Genomic DNA, 18,656 nt, shown 5'->3' on the forward strand with positions numbered 1-18,656 from the left:
TCTCATTTGTGAGCATTTCTGCATTATTTCAAAGCTGGAGAATAAACACTAGTTAAAAGGTCATTACATAAAAAACAAAATATTTGTAGCTATGACTTAAATTAACTCTCTTCCTTATGGCATTGACTTAAGAGAATTAAGGCTACAAGCTAAAAACCTGTGGTAATTTAGAAAAGGTTCTGGGAGAAAGTCACAAGTCAAGCAACCTCAAAGGTCTCAAAGGTACTGACAGTGGAAATTTCAAATGGGTCATCACAGTTACCACAAATAACTTATAAAAAGCAATGGCCAATAGATTCTATGGGTAGAGATTACCTTATTAATCATGTTTAACCTTTTTGAGGCATTATGCTTTCTAAAGCATCCATATTCATTAAACAAGCACTGAATGGAAAACTGCTTATCTACGGTCCATATTATTAAAAAAAGATAATGTTTGATCAACTATTTTCTAGATATCATAGCCTATTTCACAGGTTATACCCTGATATCCCTTGGTAAAACACCTCAAGTGCTTCAACTATGTCAAGTACAATCCTAAAGTCATGCTGTCTTAACTTAATCTATTAAGAATTATTGTAATTTCTATAATATTTTAGTATATAATCAATATTAATAGCTTTTTCATTATCAATTAGGGCCAAATGTGATAAGTGACCTCACATGTTCTCTTTAGGGGCTTAAAGACAAAGAGCTCTAAATAGGCACCAGCATCTTTTGAAAGGATACCTCAGGGGGCAGGGAAATAATATTTTTTCCCAGTAAAGTAGAGAAGGTAAACTGGGTGGTAGGTAAGGAAAAAAGGTTGTCATGGTTGTTAACAGGTTAGAGTACAGAGTATGGGTTCTTCCTACCTCTCCCTGACCCTCCCAGCTTACTGTAACAATGAGGACGCTGGTGAGACACTAGTGGACGGGTTCTGACCATACCTTCATGGGTAGGCTCTGGGTCAGGTGTAAGTGAGATGTCATCCAGCTCTCGCAGGCAGAGCCATTCTCCATCCATAGACACTCGGAATTTGCAAAGGTAGATGGTCTCCATGGCAGCCTGTGTGATCTTGTCAGTGGTGGGGGTTGGCATATCAGTTGGAGGCGTCAGAGCAGACATGATGACTCAGCTGGGACCACAACACACACACACAAACACACACACACTCACCCCAACAAAAATAAATAAAACCTCCTTACCCCAAAACCCCAAATCCAAAGCTCTGAAACAAAGCTCTCAGGAAAAGGGGTGGGGGAGATTAAAACAAAACACAAGGAAAAATACCTTACGGTTTAAGAACCAACTGTTCAAGACAAGCAATCCTCTACTATCTTTTCTCATAGATAGTTCCTACCACATAGCAAAATAAAATGATGCCTGTTTTCTCTAGCTTCTGTCCTTTTATCTTCTCTTCCCTGCCCCCTCCTTTTTCAGCTGGGCTATAGGCTTTAAACGTTGCACAGCCGATGCCACCTTAGCTGGCTTTAAAAAACTGGTCTCTGAATGAATAAGTGAAAAATCCTCCTTTGTGCAGGAAAAAAAATACCCCCAAAAAATCCCCAAAAATAAACCAATATTTTCAATTTAGCTTAAAAAATATCCTGAACTGCAGAAATCACTTCCAGGATCTGCTCAGATGAGCCGGGATGCTGAGTTCTAATAGGATTGGTTGTGCGCAGTAAGCAGGGTGTTGACCAAAATGGCTGACTAATGAACTGAACTGAAAATCCAGGCTCATGTGACCAGCTGCTCTGAACGTAGGGCGAGCAATTCCCAGGATGCTTTATAGATGCTGCTGATGCAGGGAGAGCAATTAAGCTGCTGCTCTCATCCTGTACAACCCACTTCCAGACTGTGCTAGTCAAACTGTGATCAGACATAACACAATGCACCTATCCTCATCAATTCCCTCACTTTGGGATAAAAGGGCTAGATAACAGGAGGACAATTAACACTGGGTAATACTTCATTGCAAAGATGATGAAAGAGGCAGTTAGATTAATTTAGTAAGCACATAATTCACTTCCATCTTTTACCCTCATATACCTAGCTATCAAAATTCTTTACTAAAGGTGGTGTTTTAAGAAAAGCCAAAGCAGATTTTCAAGTTAAATATCATACTCTCAGGCATTTACAATCTCCTTCTCCAAGGTACAAAACCTGACTTTTTAGACTGGATAGAAGTGCAAGAAAAAAACCTTGATGCTAAAAAAGTAAAATCCCTTCCAATTAATGGCAATCCCCTGCCCCACCCCCGCTTTTGAAGTTGTTGTATTTACCAAATTTCTTTTTTAATTGTTTTTAATATTTATTTTTAATAGAGACAGAGGGTGATTGGGGGAGGGACAGAGAGAAGGAGACACAGAATCTGAAGCAGCCTCCAGGCTCTGAGCTGTCAGCACGGAGCCTGCCATGGGGCTCATGAACCTTGAGATCATGACCTGAGCCGAAGTCGGACGCTTAACCAACTGGGCCACCCAGGCGCCCCTACCAAGTTTCTGCATAAAGTATGTATTATGTTTCTAAGTAAAAGATAAAACTATGTTATATTTTTAAAAAGCCTCCCATCCTGGAACATCCTAAGGGCATATTATCATATATTATCAACTCACCAACCAACCAACTCACCTACCCACATACATGTCTGTATTATCCAATGAGGCATTTATACCTTGATAGCAAAAAGTTAGGTGCTTCCTTTCTGAGCTGCAATAAATAATGAGATAAGGGATGATAACGATTTTCTTTGAAAATGTTTTGGACAATTTAAAACAAGTATTTTTTCTATTTAAGGATCTGGTTTTAAGGTGGAAGCTACAACTTCAAGAAATATACGCCAAGACGATTTATTCTATTTTAGGAATTTCATTCAGAAGGATACCTTGATTTTTGAAAACTAAAAGAAAAAAAATTCTCCTTGAATATTATAATGACATTTTATATGTATATTTACATACAAATATAATATTAAAATTTCACAAATGTTGCATCCTAACTTGAGATTGAGCCCAAAGAAAAAATGCTAAGAATCAGGTTCTGTAGGTAAACAGGCATTTCTCATACTGTTAGAGGGAAAGCAAACTGGTACAACGTAAAAATGCATATACGTATATGATTATTTACAATTAGGAAGAAAATCAGCAAATTACTAAGGAAAACAAAATACCCCAGGTTTATTCATTTCTATTTAAAATCTTTCAACATTATCCTACATCTGGACCCAAAGCTATTCATTCACTAATTTTCTCATTCAGTAAATATTCAGTCAGAGTATTCCACATGTCAGGCAGCGATCCAGGCACTGGGCATGCAGTAAGACAAAATCACCCTTTCAAAGAAGCAGAATTTATGTACCCAAATACTGAACACAAGTCTTCGTTTAACACATTCACATTTAATTATAGGTCGATTCCTTTCTAGACATACATATTTCCATCTTATACATTAAAGCTTAAAGGGGACAGTTTATAGTTTCACCATGCAATACTTTATAACCTAGTAAGCAGTCATTAAAATCTTTAAACTTACACTGAATAGTTCCTGGAATCACAATGCCAAAGAGCCCTGGCTTCTGTACGTACAACACCAAGACTGTAGGTCACTGACACATTCTTGAAATATAGAATAGTGAAAACAAAGAAAAATCTGGATGCTTTGAGATTTCCTGGTTCCATGAATATCTGAATTGAGCCTATCACAAACCATGACAATCTTTTTAGCAACCAATATGCATTTAATAACCTTAAACAGATTTGGATTGATTACAAGACACTAGCATACAAGAAAATCTAGGTCAATAAACAGAGAAAACCTGGTCAACATTCCTTCCAAAGGTCCTTCTCTCCAGGTAGAAGATATCAGGAGGGAAGCCCAAAGCAACTAACACTTCTGCCAAGGAGAGAAAAACCTTCCTGCACTGGTTATCTCTCAGTTTAAGGAGGCATTAGGAGTCATTTCAGAAATAAGAACTGTGGGTGAGCAGGAAAACCTGTCTTTCCACTATCTCAGTCATACCTGCTTGCAGGTAAACACCTTTGAGTCTTCAGTGTGGACACTTACTCACTGTTCACAGGCAATGAATTTCCTATGAGAACAAGCACTGTTTGTAGAAGACTAACAAATAATTCTAAACGTTGTTTAGTACTGTTTTTACATTTGGGTCTTTACTAGGTAAACATATTAGCTTAGGTAACATGAAGTCATCAGTGAGACAAACCTTGAACTTTTTTCTCATTTGATCCTACCTGTGAATAAAGGCACATCTTTGTAAGATGGTTGTGAGGAGGGTTGAGGTATAGTGTGTGGCCCTAGAAGCAGAACTAACAGGCCTAAGTGAAATTCAAATCCAAGGTGATGATCTGAATAATACTATGTTCTAGTTGCTTACACAGCCTGAATTTTCCATCTTATAATTGATTCAAAGCAAATGAGATTCACTGTCAAAGTCAGAAGTCACTTTTAAAGAATACTCAGCTACTATTATAAGACAAAGTCTGATTTGTCGTGCCCAATGTCCCTGTTATACAATAGAGAAAAATTACTTAAGCTAGCTATCATTTATTGAATCTCTATTTTCTGTTAGGTGCTTTAAAATTCTTTTAATGTTTATTTATTTTTGAGAGAGAGAGAATGAGAGAGCACGAGCAGGGGAGGGTTAGAGAGAGAGGGAGACAGAATCTGAGCTGTCAGCACAGAGCCTGACATGGGGCTCAAACTCAGGAACTGTGAGATCATGACCTGAGCTGAAGTCAGAGGCTTAACCGACTGAGCCACCTAGGTGCCCCTAGGTGCTTTATACATACTGTATCAAATCCTCACAAGAATCTGGCCAAGGAGATATGGTATGCCCTCTTTACATACAAGGAAACCAAAGTTGAGCCAAGTAACTGGCCCAAGATCACACAATTAACAAGTGGCTGATCTGGGATTCCAAGGTTTGTCTTAATGCCCTCAAACCAAAGTCCATGCTTTCTTTCACGCTCTGAAAAATCAGCACTCCAACCCAAGGATTAAATTTTACTTAGGAAAAACAAAAAACAAAAAGCACAAACAAAATAACACAAGCAATGTCCCCACAAAATTTCCCAAATATGAATTTGAACAAATTTAAGATTTGAGGAAGAAAAAAAATTTATTAGCTTTCACACTTTACAAACCACATATTCCACTTTCTCTTATACATTCAGTTCAGGTTTTTAATATGTGGGCATTTTCTGAGAAACTGGGATCCCAGCATAGATCTTTCCTGCTGTGTGCTGGCAAAGGGTAAACCAAATTCTTCCTGATCATAGTAAAGGATGATACACTACTTATTGTACTACCACTCTGAGGAAAGAGCAGGAAATAAGCATCTTACCAAGTTCCCGCCTCATCCACTAACTTAGTTGGGCATATTAAGAACACTTGAGGGGCGCCTGGGTGGCTCAGTCGGTTTTAAGTGTCCAAGTTTGGCTCAGGCCATAATCTCGCAGTTCGTGGTTTTGAGCCCTGCATCGGGCTCTGTGCTGACAGCTCAGAGCCTGGAGCCTGCTTTGGATTCTGTGCCTCCCTCTCTCTCTCTCTCGCTCTCTCAAAAATAAGTAAACATTAAAAAAAAATTTAAGAACGCTTAATACAGTCAGTAGTGTGAAAAGATTAATGAAGGGGAAATTATTTTCTCAAATGACTTATTCCAGAACTTCTTCAAATAGCAAACTTCAAAATATAGTTTTAATACTTTAAAAATACAACCAATATCCATGAAATCATTGCCTAACGGATGAAATGAACCAACAAATTTATGTGCTCCTTCTCTCTTCTGAATTCCTGCCTCCCCTTTTGAGGCAATTACTTCTGAATTTTGTGTATATCATTACCTCACTTAAAAAGTATTATTATGAATATATGGATGCCTAAACAATATATTTAGCTTCATCTTAACTGTATAGGAAGCGTTTCATGCTGTATGAAAGCCTTTCGCTCAACATTGCATTTTATTTATGTTTTAAATATTTATTTTTTTAGAGAGCACAAGCAGGGGAGGGGCAGAGAGAGGGAGACAGAAGATCTGAAGCAGGTTCTGCGCTGACAGCAGTAAGCCTGATATGGGGCTTGAACTCATGAAAGGTGAGATCACGACCTGAGCCGAAGTTGGACACTCAACCTACTGAGCCACCCAGGTGCCCCTCAACATTGCATTTTTAAAGATTCATCCACATTGTAGTGTGCTATAATTTATCTTTTTGGCTGCTGTATTATGAGGTAATATTCCATTGTATGTGTAAAAATTTTTCTGATCCATTTTCATGCTGGTGAGCATGTATGGGTTATTTCTAATTTTTTTTTGTTTTAAATAATATTATTTAAATACTTTTCAGAAATAGATTTTTTTTTTGAGAGAGAGAAAGAGAGAGAGAGAGAGAGAGAGAGAGAGAGAGGCGCAAGTGGGGGAGCAGCAGAGGGAGAAGGAGAGAGGGAATTTCACTTGGGGCTTGATGTCACCACTGTGAAATCATGACCTGAGCCGAAATCAAGAGTCAGACACCTAACCGAATGATCCACCAAGGTGCCCCCAGAAATAGATTTCTTGTAGGTACACCAATTCTCAACAGGTCTGAAGGTAAGAAACTATTTCACATTTCTTTTATAGGTAGTTGTCTCCTATTACCTAGTTCCTATTGGGCACATACTGGTGCTTTTTAAAACTTATTGACTTGTGCAACTAAATCAGCTTGTAAACCTCACAAGTTCTACTTCCCAAAGCCTCTGGGATCACAGTTTTACAATTTAAGAAAATAATTCTCCCACCCCCACCCCCACATTTTACTAGGTACTGTCAGCACAAAAGGGTTTCTTTGATGAAATGCCATCATGATGACATTGGTGGAAAGTCTAGATGCTTCTGCTAAAGTATAAGATTATTCAGTTGAATGATCATGATTTTTTCACATGCTCCAGTCTTCCACCCACTTCCGTCCCTCTTACTTCTTTCCCTCTCTCAGACAAAAATCTATTATGTTTACCTCTGATGCTGAGATTTCTACAATTGTAGATTTATACATTTGAAAGGCTCAGTATTACTTTGTAGATATTAACCAAGAATGATAATAAGTACTAAAAAATGATTATACCTGAGTTAATTATTTTGTTAGGAACAAAAACCACCAGGAGTATTACCATGTATAATCTTTTCACTTATTAAAATTAACCAGCATCAGGCTAGAGCTAACTCCTATCTTAGTAACTAAAACTGATTTCATGGCTAAGTGGCATTAGGTAATGATTTACAGATGTAAAGCTACCAGCAACTTAGTAGATATCTTTGGAAATTTATCCTGCTCCTGTCCTGATTTACTCAACTATAAAATGAAACTAAAAAGCTAGCTTCACAAAGCTCATGGGCTCCATGAGAACTTTGCCTGCTTTACACACCATTATACATCTGCTTAAAACAGGACCTACCAAGTATCAGTCTCAAAAGATACTTGTTGGTGTAGATACGTAACTCCAAAGCACTCTATACTCTTGCAATGGTATATTTTCACCCTCCTGTTTCACCTTAACCATGAAAACTTCCAAGTTCCTCAAAACCAAGCTATATTCATGCCCCAACAAATAAGTCATTCTAACGCAGGCTTTAGTCACTTGTACCTAACAGATTCATTCATTTAACATGCAATGGGCACCTACTATGTGTTAGTCACGAGGGACATAAGAACAAGGTAGTAGACAAAAAACAGGCAATTACAGGTGCACAGACGGCTATTCAGTGTTGTTTACATACATAACTATTGAATTTCACATTTATTTTTATTTATTTATTTTTTTTAATTTTTTTTTCAACGTTTATTTGTTTTTGGGACAGAGAGAGACAGAGCATGAACGGGGGAGGGGCAGAGAGAGAGGGAGACACAGAATCGGAAACAGGCTCCAGGCTCTGAGCCATCAGCCCAGAGCCCGACGCGGGGCTCGAACTCACGGACCGCGAGATCGTGACCTGGCTGAAGTCGGACGCTTAACCGACTGCGCCACCCAGGCGCCCCTGAATTTCACATTTATTTATTCGTTTAGGAAGTAGGGCCTCACTGAGCAGAATGAGGAACTAAAGGACTGCTGCTGTCTGAAAAGGAGCCTTCAGTTTAGGATGGGATTCCAGTAATGGGAGGCAGTAAAGGAGGCTGAGAGCATGTAGAGTCGGAAAGCCCACAGTGAATCCTAGATCCACCTTTAGAAGCTGAATAACTTTGGCATAGTATTTGTTTCTGTGCCTGTTTCTTCACTGACAGAATGGGGATAATAATATTAACTACTTCAGATTTCACGGAAGTAATGTTAAGTAAAATGCTTAGCATGGCACTTTGTACAAAGTAAGCAGTCAGTAAATACTAGCCATTATCATCATTATAGGTGCTTGAGGATTCTGGGGGGAAAAATGCTACCATCACATGAAGCGTAAGTCAGTAAGGATGAAAGCTCATAGGACTGAGGTAGAGGAAAGTCAAAAGGAGATGTGAGCAAAGGGGATGCTGGGGCATCTCTCAGGCCTTGAGGAAGGAAGACATGGGTCAGAACTTTACCAGGCATTCATATCAGGTGACCAGATTTCTTAAGTTCATAAAAAAGGCAGAGGAAGCAGATGTTTATGCCTGTAGAGTCCCTAAACAGATTCTAAAATTAGAGGAACCGTATTCTAAAAGGCAACATGCTCAAACAATTTCTGCTTTCTACATGCCTCTTGCTGTCACAGTCTGACAGGCTCTTTTCCTATGTTTTATGAGGTTTCAAATTTCCCCACCTCTGCCCCTATAAACTTCTTTTCAGTTTCCATGCCACTCCCTCTGACACATGCTGCCTGTCATGTCTACTTGGTACAGAACAAATATAGAACCAGTCAGTCACTAACAGGGTCCCTGCAATCAGGGATACCCACCTTGGTCAGCAGCCCTTGCCTGGTGGGCTTTAGGAAGACCATGAACCTTCCCATTATTCGGAAGTAGTTACAGTAGTGGGCGGGATCATACTGATACTCTCTCAAGTACCACCGCTCTGTAACTCTAAAAACATTTCCTTTCTCATAATTTTAAGTCATGCTATCTTACACTACTGACTTCCCAAAATAAATGTTACAGCTCACACTTGAGCCACTTTACCCTAGAGGAAGAAGTTTCCATGTTAATAAGGTTTGGGTGGAAAAACAACAGTTCAGATATCCTGCAAAACTCATTAAAATTTTTTTTTGTTTTAATGTTTATTTTCGAAAGAGAGACAGGGTGTGAGCAGGGGAGGGGTAGAGAGAGAGAGGGAGACACAGAATCCAAAGCAGGCTCCAGGTGCTGACCTGTCAGCACAGAGCCTGACTCAGGGCTGGAACTCCTGAACCACGAGATCAGGACCTGAGCTGAAGTCAGATGTCCAATCGACTGAGCCACCCAGGCACCCCTAAAATGGGGTTCTTTAGGGCGCCTGGCTGGCTCAGTCGGTAGAGCCTGTGATTCTTGATCTTGGGGTTGTGAGTTTGAACCCCACACTGGATGTAGAGCTTACTTACTTACTTACTTATATACATAAATAGGGACTCTTTAATTTATGATGGGGACCCATTACCTTTTGTATAATGGTAAAGAGGCAGCGTGTCTTTTAGGCAACACTTAATTATTTAAGGAATTTTCAAGTATGTTAGACAACAAGAAAATATCATTATTTCATCCAGTTAATTCTGCTACGTTATTCTCCCAGACTTTTTACTACCTATAACCTATACTAGAAGAATATGTTCTCTTAGCTTCTTTGTAAGATTCCATCTCTTTAACACAGATTTCTGCTAAACAAAAAGGAAAAAGATGCAAGACAGAATAAGTCAAGTGAATATGTTTTTTTTTAAATAGTAATTTTTTTTTTTCAACGTTTATTTATTTTTGGGACAGAGAGAGACAGAGCATGAACGGGGGAGGGGCAGAGAGAGAGGGAGACACAGAATCGGAAACAGGCTCCAGGCTCTGAGCCATCAGCCCAGAGCCTGACGCGGGGCTCGAACTCACGGACCGCGAGATCGTGACCTGGCTGAAGTCGGACGCTTAACCGACTGCGCCACCCAGGCGCCCCTCAAGTGAATATGTTTTGAGGCCAATACTAATCTTTTAGCTCCAAAAGTTGCTTTCTTTGCCACTTTTGCTCTGCTCTCTCTCTCACCAAACTTACTGCTTTCTACCTAAACTGATTTAATGCTTTGGTGAGGGAGCATACAGTGATTAAGAACATGAGCTGTGACACCACACTATGCAGGAATATGAATTCATTCTGTCCTTCACTTAAAAAGCTGCAATATAAACAAATATTGAATCATTATGTTGTATACCTGAAATTAATGTAGTGTTATACGTCAGTTGTGCCTCACTAAAAATAAACAAACAAAACACCTCTGGGGATAGGGCCAGAAATCTGTGCTAACAAGATGTCCAGGTGATTGACAGGTGCAAAATTTGAGTTAAGAACTATCCTAAAACCACAGAATCTGTGTCTCCAGATTTGCAAATGCAAATCTAAGGCTACTCTATCAGAATTTTTGTATTTTATAATAATTTAGATAAGTCATTTAGAGATACTGAACCAAATACTCTGCCAAAAAACATAAGTTGTATACATCTACTTATATGAGTTCTACATGGACTCATTTTTTTTCAGTTTTCATTTTTTTTTTTTATGTTTATTTATTTTTGAGAGAGAAGGAGAGACAGAGCACAAGCAGGGGAGGGGCAGAGAGAGGGAGACACAGAACCTGAAACAGGCTCCGGGCTCTGAGCTGTTAGCACAAAGCCCAATGTGGGGCTTTAACCCACAAACCGCGAGATCATGACCTGAGCCAAAGTCAGACACTTAACCAACTGAGCCACCCAGGCGCCCCATTCAGTTTTCATTGTTAAGAGAGTAGTTTTTAAGTATCAGCTCTTCTATCTGTTGCAAATTTTAATAAAAATCAGCACGTACTGATAAATGTGAACTTTTTAGCTCTTTGCAGGGCACATAAAAATATTCCATAAAATGGTAGCCACTAACTACTACTACTATTATGTTACTACTCACATTCTTTCTTTGTAGCTGTTTGGATTACAGAACTACAGTAAAGCGTCTTTCATCTAATGGAGAGGCTTTTAGGATCCTCTAGTATCCAAAATGAAGCTAAGACCAGAAATAAGAAAAAAGAAAACTCTGTCTATAAAGAATTAACCTACGATTATCAAGAGGGGGGCAGTCAAAACAAAGTCTCAAAGATTACATCTAATATTCTGAAATTGTTGTTTTGTCAATCAGAGTGTGAGGTTTTTGATAATGCTGGGCCAGAAGTGTAAGTAAAACAAATGAAAGGAAGCAGAAGGGGAGAAATTGGTTGGGAAGACAAACTGTGATAATTTAGACAGCAGTGATAATAAGAGCTGTGCATCCCAAAGGATGCAGGAATTGGGGGAATTGGGGGCATGAACCAGCTCCCCATACCTCACCAGGTCACTACAGCTGTGGGTGGAAAAGACCCACCTGTATTTAGATACTCTTTAGTTCTAAACTCTAGTTCTCTGGTAGTCACTAACTTACAATTAAACTGTCTGAAGATGGGGGCACCTGGGTGGCTCAGTCGGTTGAGCGTCCAACTTTCGCTCAGGCCATGACCTCACAGGTCATGAGTTTGAGCCCCTCATTGGGCTCTATGCTGACAGCTCTGAGCCTAGAGCCTGCTTCGGATTCTGTCCCTCTCTGTCCCTAACCCACTCGCATTCTGTCCCTCTCTCTCAAAAATAAATAAACGTTAAAAATTTTTTTTTTTAATTCTGAAGATGCTACATTTCTGAAGGGTTTTTTTCCTTTTCTATGGGTGTTTATATCTGTCATTTGACAAAATAACATTTAATGGATCAGAAAGTGATTCTTAACACAGATAAAGTATGCTTAACACAGTTGGAAAAGAGCTGAAAGCCTATGAATCACAGCATTGTAAATGGAGGAACCACTCTACGTCAATTATACCAAAAAGCTGTCTTTAAAAAAGTCACAACTCCATCTGCTATTCTAAAAACTACTAGTATAAAGATGAACCTTAAATACTTTTAGGTTTTCATTGTTCAATCCTTCCCCGAATACCTATCAATTTTGAGCAGATGCCGCTATATTTACAAAATAGAATGGAGTATTTTTGTCTTTTCAAAATTAAAAAAAACAATACATCAGGTCAACTAATTAATGTGTATTCAACTGCTAACCAGGTATAATGTTTTCTGGAGTGCTATTAAACAATGAAAAAAGAAAAGAGACACAATAATAGAAATGTCCATGGAAGATAAATTAAGATCAGAATATATACATATACACACATAAATAATATATATACATGCACACATACATATATAATATACACATCTTTATATTGTATATATGTGTATAAACCGAACATAAAACTATTTTTTCCCTTACTCATTACTGCATTTATACATAAATGAGACAGTTCCTTCCCCAACATGGGTTCTTAAAGTACATCTGTGAGAAAGCACATCTGTGAATGTTTCCAGAAACCCTCATTCTCTGCACTTTCCAGGGCTCAACAAGGCATTCACTATTAGCTATACTCAACTTTACAGTGGGTGGACATAGCAATGCTACCATTCCTTCCCACTTTTTTTCTTCCTTCTATTCCCCTCCTAGCCCTTCTACCATCTCACAACAGCACATACAAATACAGAAAGAAAGTTGCTTCTTTGTTGAGTGCAACTTTTTTTTTTTTTTTATGGTACATTGTTGGAAATGGAAAAGACAAAGTCAGAGATGTGGGTTTATTTGCATGTCATTGCCCTAAACATAAATGTTAGCTGTGGCTCTGGGAGTTGGAAGAAGAAACGAATCACTGTCAGTAGAAGCTGGTAACTATGCAGACAGCAGGAGTGCCTCTTCACTCCAAAACCAAGAAGCCATCTCTTACTCATCCATGAGAAGACTTTTAAAGTTAGGATGGGAAAGGGAAGCATTAAAAGCATTGTACCACGGCATGAAAGTAGATCCTTATATAATTTATGAGAAATTAGTGTGGAAGGTCATACACCAAAGAGGAAAAAGCCTCATGAAATATGAACCCATACATGTCTGTGAATGCATGCTAAAGTTCTGGAAGAAAACTCACCAAACTCAAAAGTGGTATCCTCAGAAAAGGGGGTAGGTCTCCTACCCAAAAGGAAAGTTCACTTTGTATTCAATGTACTCTTGTACTGTAAATATTTAAACAATGACAATAGATTTATGTGTTACTTGTAGTTTTTATAGATCAAATATTTTTTAAAAGGCATAGTAGGGGGGCGCCTGGGTGGCTCAGTTGGTTAAGTGTCTGACTCTTGATTCCGGCTCAGGTCATGATCTCATGGTTCAGGAGATCAAGCCCTACATCGGGCTCTGTGCTAACAGTGTGGAGCCTGCTTCAGATTCTCTCCCTCTCTCCCTCTCTACTCCTTCCCTGCTCATGTTCCCTCTCTCAAAATAAACATTTTTTTTTTTTAAAGGCATGGTTAGGAATTTTTATGACATTTAAAAGCTAGAAGCATAAAAAATTACCAGACTAGCACTCAAAGACTCAGAAAGGAACACAATCCAACACAGCAAATCAGAAGCCTTCCTTCCTGCTGTATTTAAACATGATGAAATTATATCTAGCACGATTTTACACTGACATAGTACACATTATGAACACTGAAAAGTTTAAGCTACATTCCCTACACACATTTTTGCTATTTTTTATCAGTGTCATTTAAACAAAGCTGAACTCAAATGTAAAGGTTAATTTTTAAAATATCTGAATACAATCAAGGTATCTACAATAAAAAAGATGGCATTGCCTTAATATACAACACCTCAAAATTATTATATTAAGTACTTTGGGCAAAGACAGTAACAAGAGTTAAAAACTGGGTGATGAGGAGGCAAATACTTATTGGGTACTGAGGTTGAATGAAAAATCTTTTTAAAACTGTTTCCTCAGGGGGCGCCTGGGTGGCTCAGTCGGTTAAGCGGCTGACTTCGGCTCAGGTCATGATCTCGCGGTCCGTGAGTTCGAGTCCCGCGTCGGGCTCTGTGCTGACAGCTCAGAGCGTGGAACCTGTTTCAGATTCTGTGTCTCCCTCTCTCTGACCCTCCCCTGTTCATGCTCTGTCTCAAAGATAAATAAATGTTAAAAAAAAAAAAAACAATTAAAAAAAAAAAAAAAACACCAACAACTGTTTCCTCAGGTTGCTCAAGTGAACAGCCAGGAGATGCAGAGTTCTGATATCCAAGTACAGTAAAGCCTTGTGACTGTAACTTGTTCTATGAGTGTTCCACAAGATGAGCAAACCGTTCTAATAAATTTTAACTTGATTAACAAGCAATGTCTTGCAATACAAGTAGTACGTGATGCTGAATGTCACATGATCACAACTGAGCCAATGGTTCTCTCTCTCTCCCTCTCTCTCTCCCTCTCTCTCTACAGGATTGTGGGGTATGGTCCCATGTCGGTCTCAGGCCGCAGTATTTGGCAGAAATTTTTGCATGTTGGAAGGTGCCCACAACTGGCACTAGTGTGTTTTTTGCCACTTCAAAGCACCTCTGGACGGTCCCTTGCTTTTCCAAACAAGAGTAAGCTTAGGAATGCTTTGCTTCATTCTAGGTCAGGCTGCATACAGACAGAGACCCCTTCCTCTGCCGCCTTCTTGCCAGACACATTAAATACCGTATATGACAAGAGTTTATTTATACTGTACTCAACATCCGTTAACGATAGTGAAAGTCATCCTACACAATGACCCTCCTCTCTCATCTCCCTTACACAAGCCATGAAGGTTTTCAAAGGTAAGTGAAGGTTAATTTATGCTTCTTTATATTGTATATTTTCTTTGTTATTTTGTATTATATTACAGTATTTTATTCATTTTCATATGAATGTTTTTGGGTTGTGGAATGAATCATCTGAGTTTCCATTATTTCTTATAGGGAAATCCGCTTTGATACACAGTGCTTTGGATTACAAGCATGTTTCTGGAACGAATTAGGCTTGCAAACCAAGGCTTGCATACTGTACATGATAGAAAGTAATACTGCATTGACTCTGCAGGGCAGCCACAAAAAAATCTTTTAATTTATTGAGTATTCCTTTTTCCAAGTATGCATGTGTTCTGAAGTACATATAAAAATAACAAGGTGGGGTGCCTGGGTGGCTCAGTTAATCCTCCGACACGTGATTTAGGCTCAGGTCATGATCTTGTGGTCACAGGATCAAGACTATGTTCAGCTCCATGCTGGACATGGAGCCTACTTAAGATTCTCTCCCTCTCTCAAAAAAAAAAAAAGAAAAGAAAAAAACAAAAAATAAGGTAAAAATAAAAACTCAGGACAAGAACTGCTCAATACATCTGCATTATAAGGTAGAGACTAAGAGATCACACCTATGAAGTTTCAAGTCTTCATTCCTGATCTTGATCATGCTTAGGCCCTAATTTTCTAACAATACTTAAAAAAAAGAAAAGCTAATCCTTAATAGGAGGAAGCATCAAGTAAACTAACTGAAATTCAGATAATCCCCACAGCTGACACCTCCACAGTTGAGCATTTGCTCTGTCCATAAAGTTTGTGGGATGCCTGGGTGGCTCAGTGGGTTGAGACTCCGACTTCTGCTCAGGTCATGATCTCGCAGTTGGTGAGTTCAAGCCCCGCGTTAGGAGCTGTGCTGACAGCTCAGAGTCTGGAGCCTGCTTTGGATTCTGGGTCTCCCTCTCCTTCTCTGCCCCTCCCACGATGCACCTGCGCATTCTCTCTCTCAAAAATAAGTAAACATTGAAATAAATAACTAATGGTTGTACCACAACCTTTACAGAATTATAAAGAATTGATAGGAGTGTCTTCATCCTATAGTGATGTGGTTAATAAGCAGATTACACAGAAATAAAATTTTAAGGAGAAAAAAGAGGCCATGCTTAAAGAACAAAGTAGAAAGCAGATTCCTTAGAAAATTGAAAGTAATGTTGTGAATATTATCTTTACTTCCCCTACTGATTAAAGGACTAATTTCTACCTTGATTAGGCACTCCCATCTTGAGATTAGCACATACTACTCCAACACACAACCTATGGTTTTACTAAGACTTTTTGTCAGTGGTCAGTGTTGGCCCTCTTTCTAGGTAAGTAACAGAAACGGTGACACTGGACTATTACCTCCAGCTGAACCCAATGGCTCCTAACCTAAGAGAACCATGCCCCCAGTTTCAGAGGTTTGGTGTTTGTTTAAGGAGCACGGGCTTGGTAGGCAAGGAATCTGGGTCAACTTCAGTCCTACTCTAAAGCTGTTACTTGGGTCAAATCATTCAATAATACTGATCCTCAACTTGATCTGAAAACGTGGCATCCTATTTGTCTCACAGATGTGAGGATTAACTATGATAATCACAGCATACGCACACAGAAAACATTTGACTTTTAATGTCATAAGGGATGGATTAGGGGTAGAAAAGACAGTCAGGATTTCTTGGTTGTGTAGAGCAGTTAAAAGGCTTGCTCTGGTGAGAAAAGAAGTCTCTAGCTCTATTTCTGGGAAAGAGATTCCCTCATCACCTTAGGCAAGTTTTTCCCCCTTTTCAGAACTCATACAACAAAGTACTTGGCATTTACAGCATGCCTTGTATCCTCAGCCACATTTTCATACTGTAAGACCCTGTCATGTTAAACCAGATTTAACACTCCTCCAAGTCTTTTTACACACACTGCCTACTCTAGGACCCCGCTCCTGGCAAGTAGCAACGAACAGCTGTTGACTGATAAAGCACAAAGTGAGGTCCGCTGCACTCAGGGGGCTCCCGAGGCGGTGGTATTAAAAGGTGGAGGCCTCTGCCTGCCAAACGATACGATCTCGGGAGGGGCCCCTCCAAAACCACACATTCCATTCGTGTCAACTCGCGTACTGTTCCTGATTTCTCTTCTCAATCCCTTGGACGCATCTGTGATATTTACGGGTGTGGCGTGAACGCTCGTAAAAATTTTAGTGATACAACCGAGGCCGCCCGGGCGGCGGCGGCGCAGCAGCCACACCTACTCCGCGGCCCCAGCGCCTGGAGCTCGCAGAAGGCGGGCCAACGAGGCTGCCGGGTCTCTGGGTGCCGCCCCCTCCTCGGCTCCTCCGGGAAAGGCACCCAGCCTGGGACCGGGGGCTGGGACCCGGCGAGCACGTGGGAGGCTGGCGAGGACGAGCGTCCGGCCCAGGAGGGGAGGGGAAGCCGAGCCGGGTGGGAGCCAGCGGCCTGGGGAGACTCCGAGGTAAACAGTCCGGCGCCCGGACCGCGGCAGCCCCCCTGCACCCTTCCCGGCCGAGTCCCCCCTTCCCGCCGCCACTCACGGTGCTTGCCGCCGCCGCCGCCGCTCGGGTAGCTCAGTAGCAGGAAAGGCAGCGGGGAGCCCGGCGACGGCGGGGTCCTCCAGGAGCGCTGTTGCTGCTGCGGCGGCGGGCGCGCTGCGAAGCCGGCGCCTCCATCGCCTGGGTAGAGCAGGAAGAAGGGGGCGGCCACTGGTGAGCCGGGATCCGACTGCCCGGCAGGAGAGGCCAGCGGCGGCCCCGCCTCGCCCTCTCGGTCCGCGCCCCCGGCTGGAGCGCGGCTCGGCTCCTCCAGCAGCTGCTCCCCGCCCCTCGCCGGTTCCTCGCTGCAACTTTCCGCGCCGGCGTTGGGCGGCGGCGCGGTCTCAGCCATGCTCGCTCCTTCCTTCGCCGCCGCCTCGTACTCGCGCCCGGGCCTGGGCCGGGGAGTAGAGGGTCACGGCGGCGAGCCGCCGCCTCGTCCCGGCCGCGTCGCCGCCGCCACCTTTCTCCTTGGCCGCGGGCCGGCGTCTGGGCTCCGCCGCGCCGTCTACAGCCCGCCCCGCCGGGGTCCGAGCCAGCTGGTGCGACGGCCCCGCCCGACGGAGCGGTCTCCCTACCGGCCGCCTCCTCTCGCCCGCCCCTCCCGCCCCGGCCCCCAGCCTGCGGCGCGGCTCCCCTAGGGGGCGGCGTCCTCCTCTTCCCACTTCCCACCTTCCGCTTCCCTCCGCCGGCGTTGACCTCCCTCCCGACCCTAGGGGAGGAGACGGCGCCCAGTGCGCGTCCTTACCCGCCCCCGGCACGGCCCTCTTAAACTGTCAGGTGTGTTTGCCCTCCCCAGTGCTTGAAAGGTGGGAGACCTGGCGAGATAGCTAGCGGCGTTTTGTGTTGCAGCCTAACTTCAGCCGTAGCACGGAGGCACAAAGATCTGGGTGGGAGAAGAGGACAAAGCTAATTTTAAAAAGGAACCTCCCTCCCCCCCGGGTATTAAACTGTACCATTTGCCTTTCACACACTAGAACTTTAACCGTTGATTCACGGTTTTGATTCCTGAGCTTTTTATGTGAGAAACTAGAGGTGGGTGTCTTCCTTCTACCACCTCTTTTGTTCCCTCTCTTGTGCGCCCTGTAGAAATCTTGTATTTGCTTTGACTTCAACTCCCTGGTTTTCCGGTGTTCTGGGTGCGCATGAGTGCATTTTAAGCCAAACAGATCAGAATTTATACGGCAAGCGCCTATTATAGGTCGGCAGTTTTCACTTTCATAGTGCTTCCGTCTCGCTAGTAATTGGCCGCTGTTGCTTTATTCTGAATGTTTGAATCAATGATTACTGATCCAGTAATTCCCAT

The 18,656-nt window shown here is 41.7% G+C and overlaps 1 protein-coding gene across 9 annotated transcripts in view; it reads right to left on the bottom strand.

The window, feature by feature from the left end:
* The window catches only part of RUFY3 (RUN and FYVE domain containing 3), an 81,121-nt gene extending 63,160 nt beyond the window's left edge, over positions 1-17,961 (bottom strand). For 3 of the 9 annotated variants that reach the window (XM_045473813.1, XM_045473818.1, XM_045473819.1), the window contains exon 1: positions 17,354-17,947. In XM_045473813.1, coding sequence (XP_045329769.1) covers positions 17,354-17,702 — 349 coding nt within the window. In that variant the 5' untranslated portion in view covers positions 17,703-17,947. Of the gene's footprint in view, positions 1-929; positions 1,812-17,353 lie in introns of those variants that run through there. The other 6 variants (XM_045473816.1, XM_045473812.1, XM_045473815.1 and 3 more) reach the window with 6 other exon arrangements.
* Positions 17,962-18,656: the final 695 nt, after the last annotated feature.

This window comes from Leopardus geoffroyi, chromosome B1 (assembly GCF_018350155.1).
Source record: "Leopardus geoffroyi isolate Oge1 chromosome B1, O.geoffroyi_Oge1_pat1.0, whole genome shotgun sequence".
Taxonomy (NCBI): Eukaryota; Metazoa; Chordata; class Mammalia; order Carnivora; family Felidae; genus Leopardus; species Leopardus geoffroyi.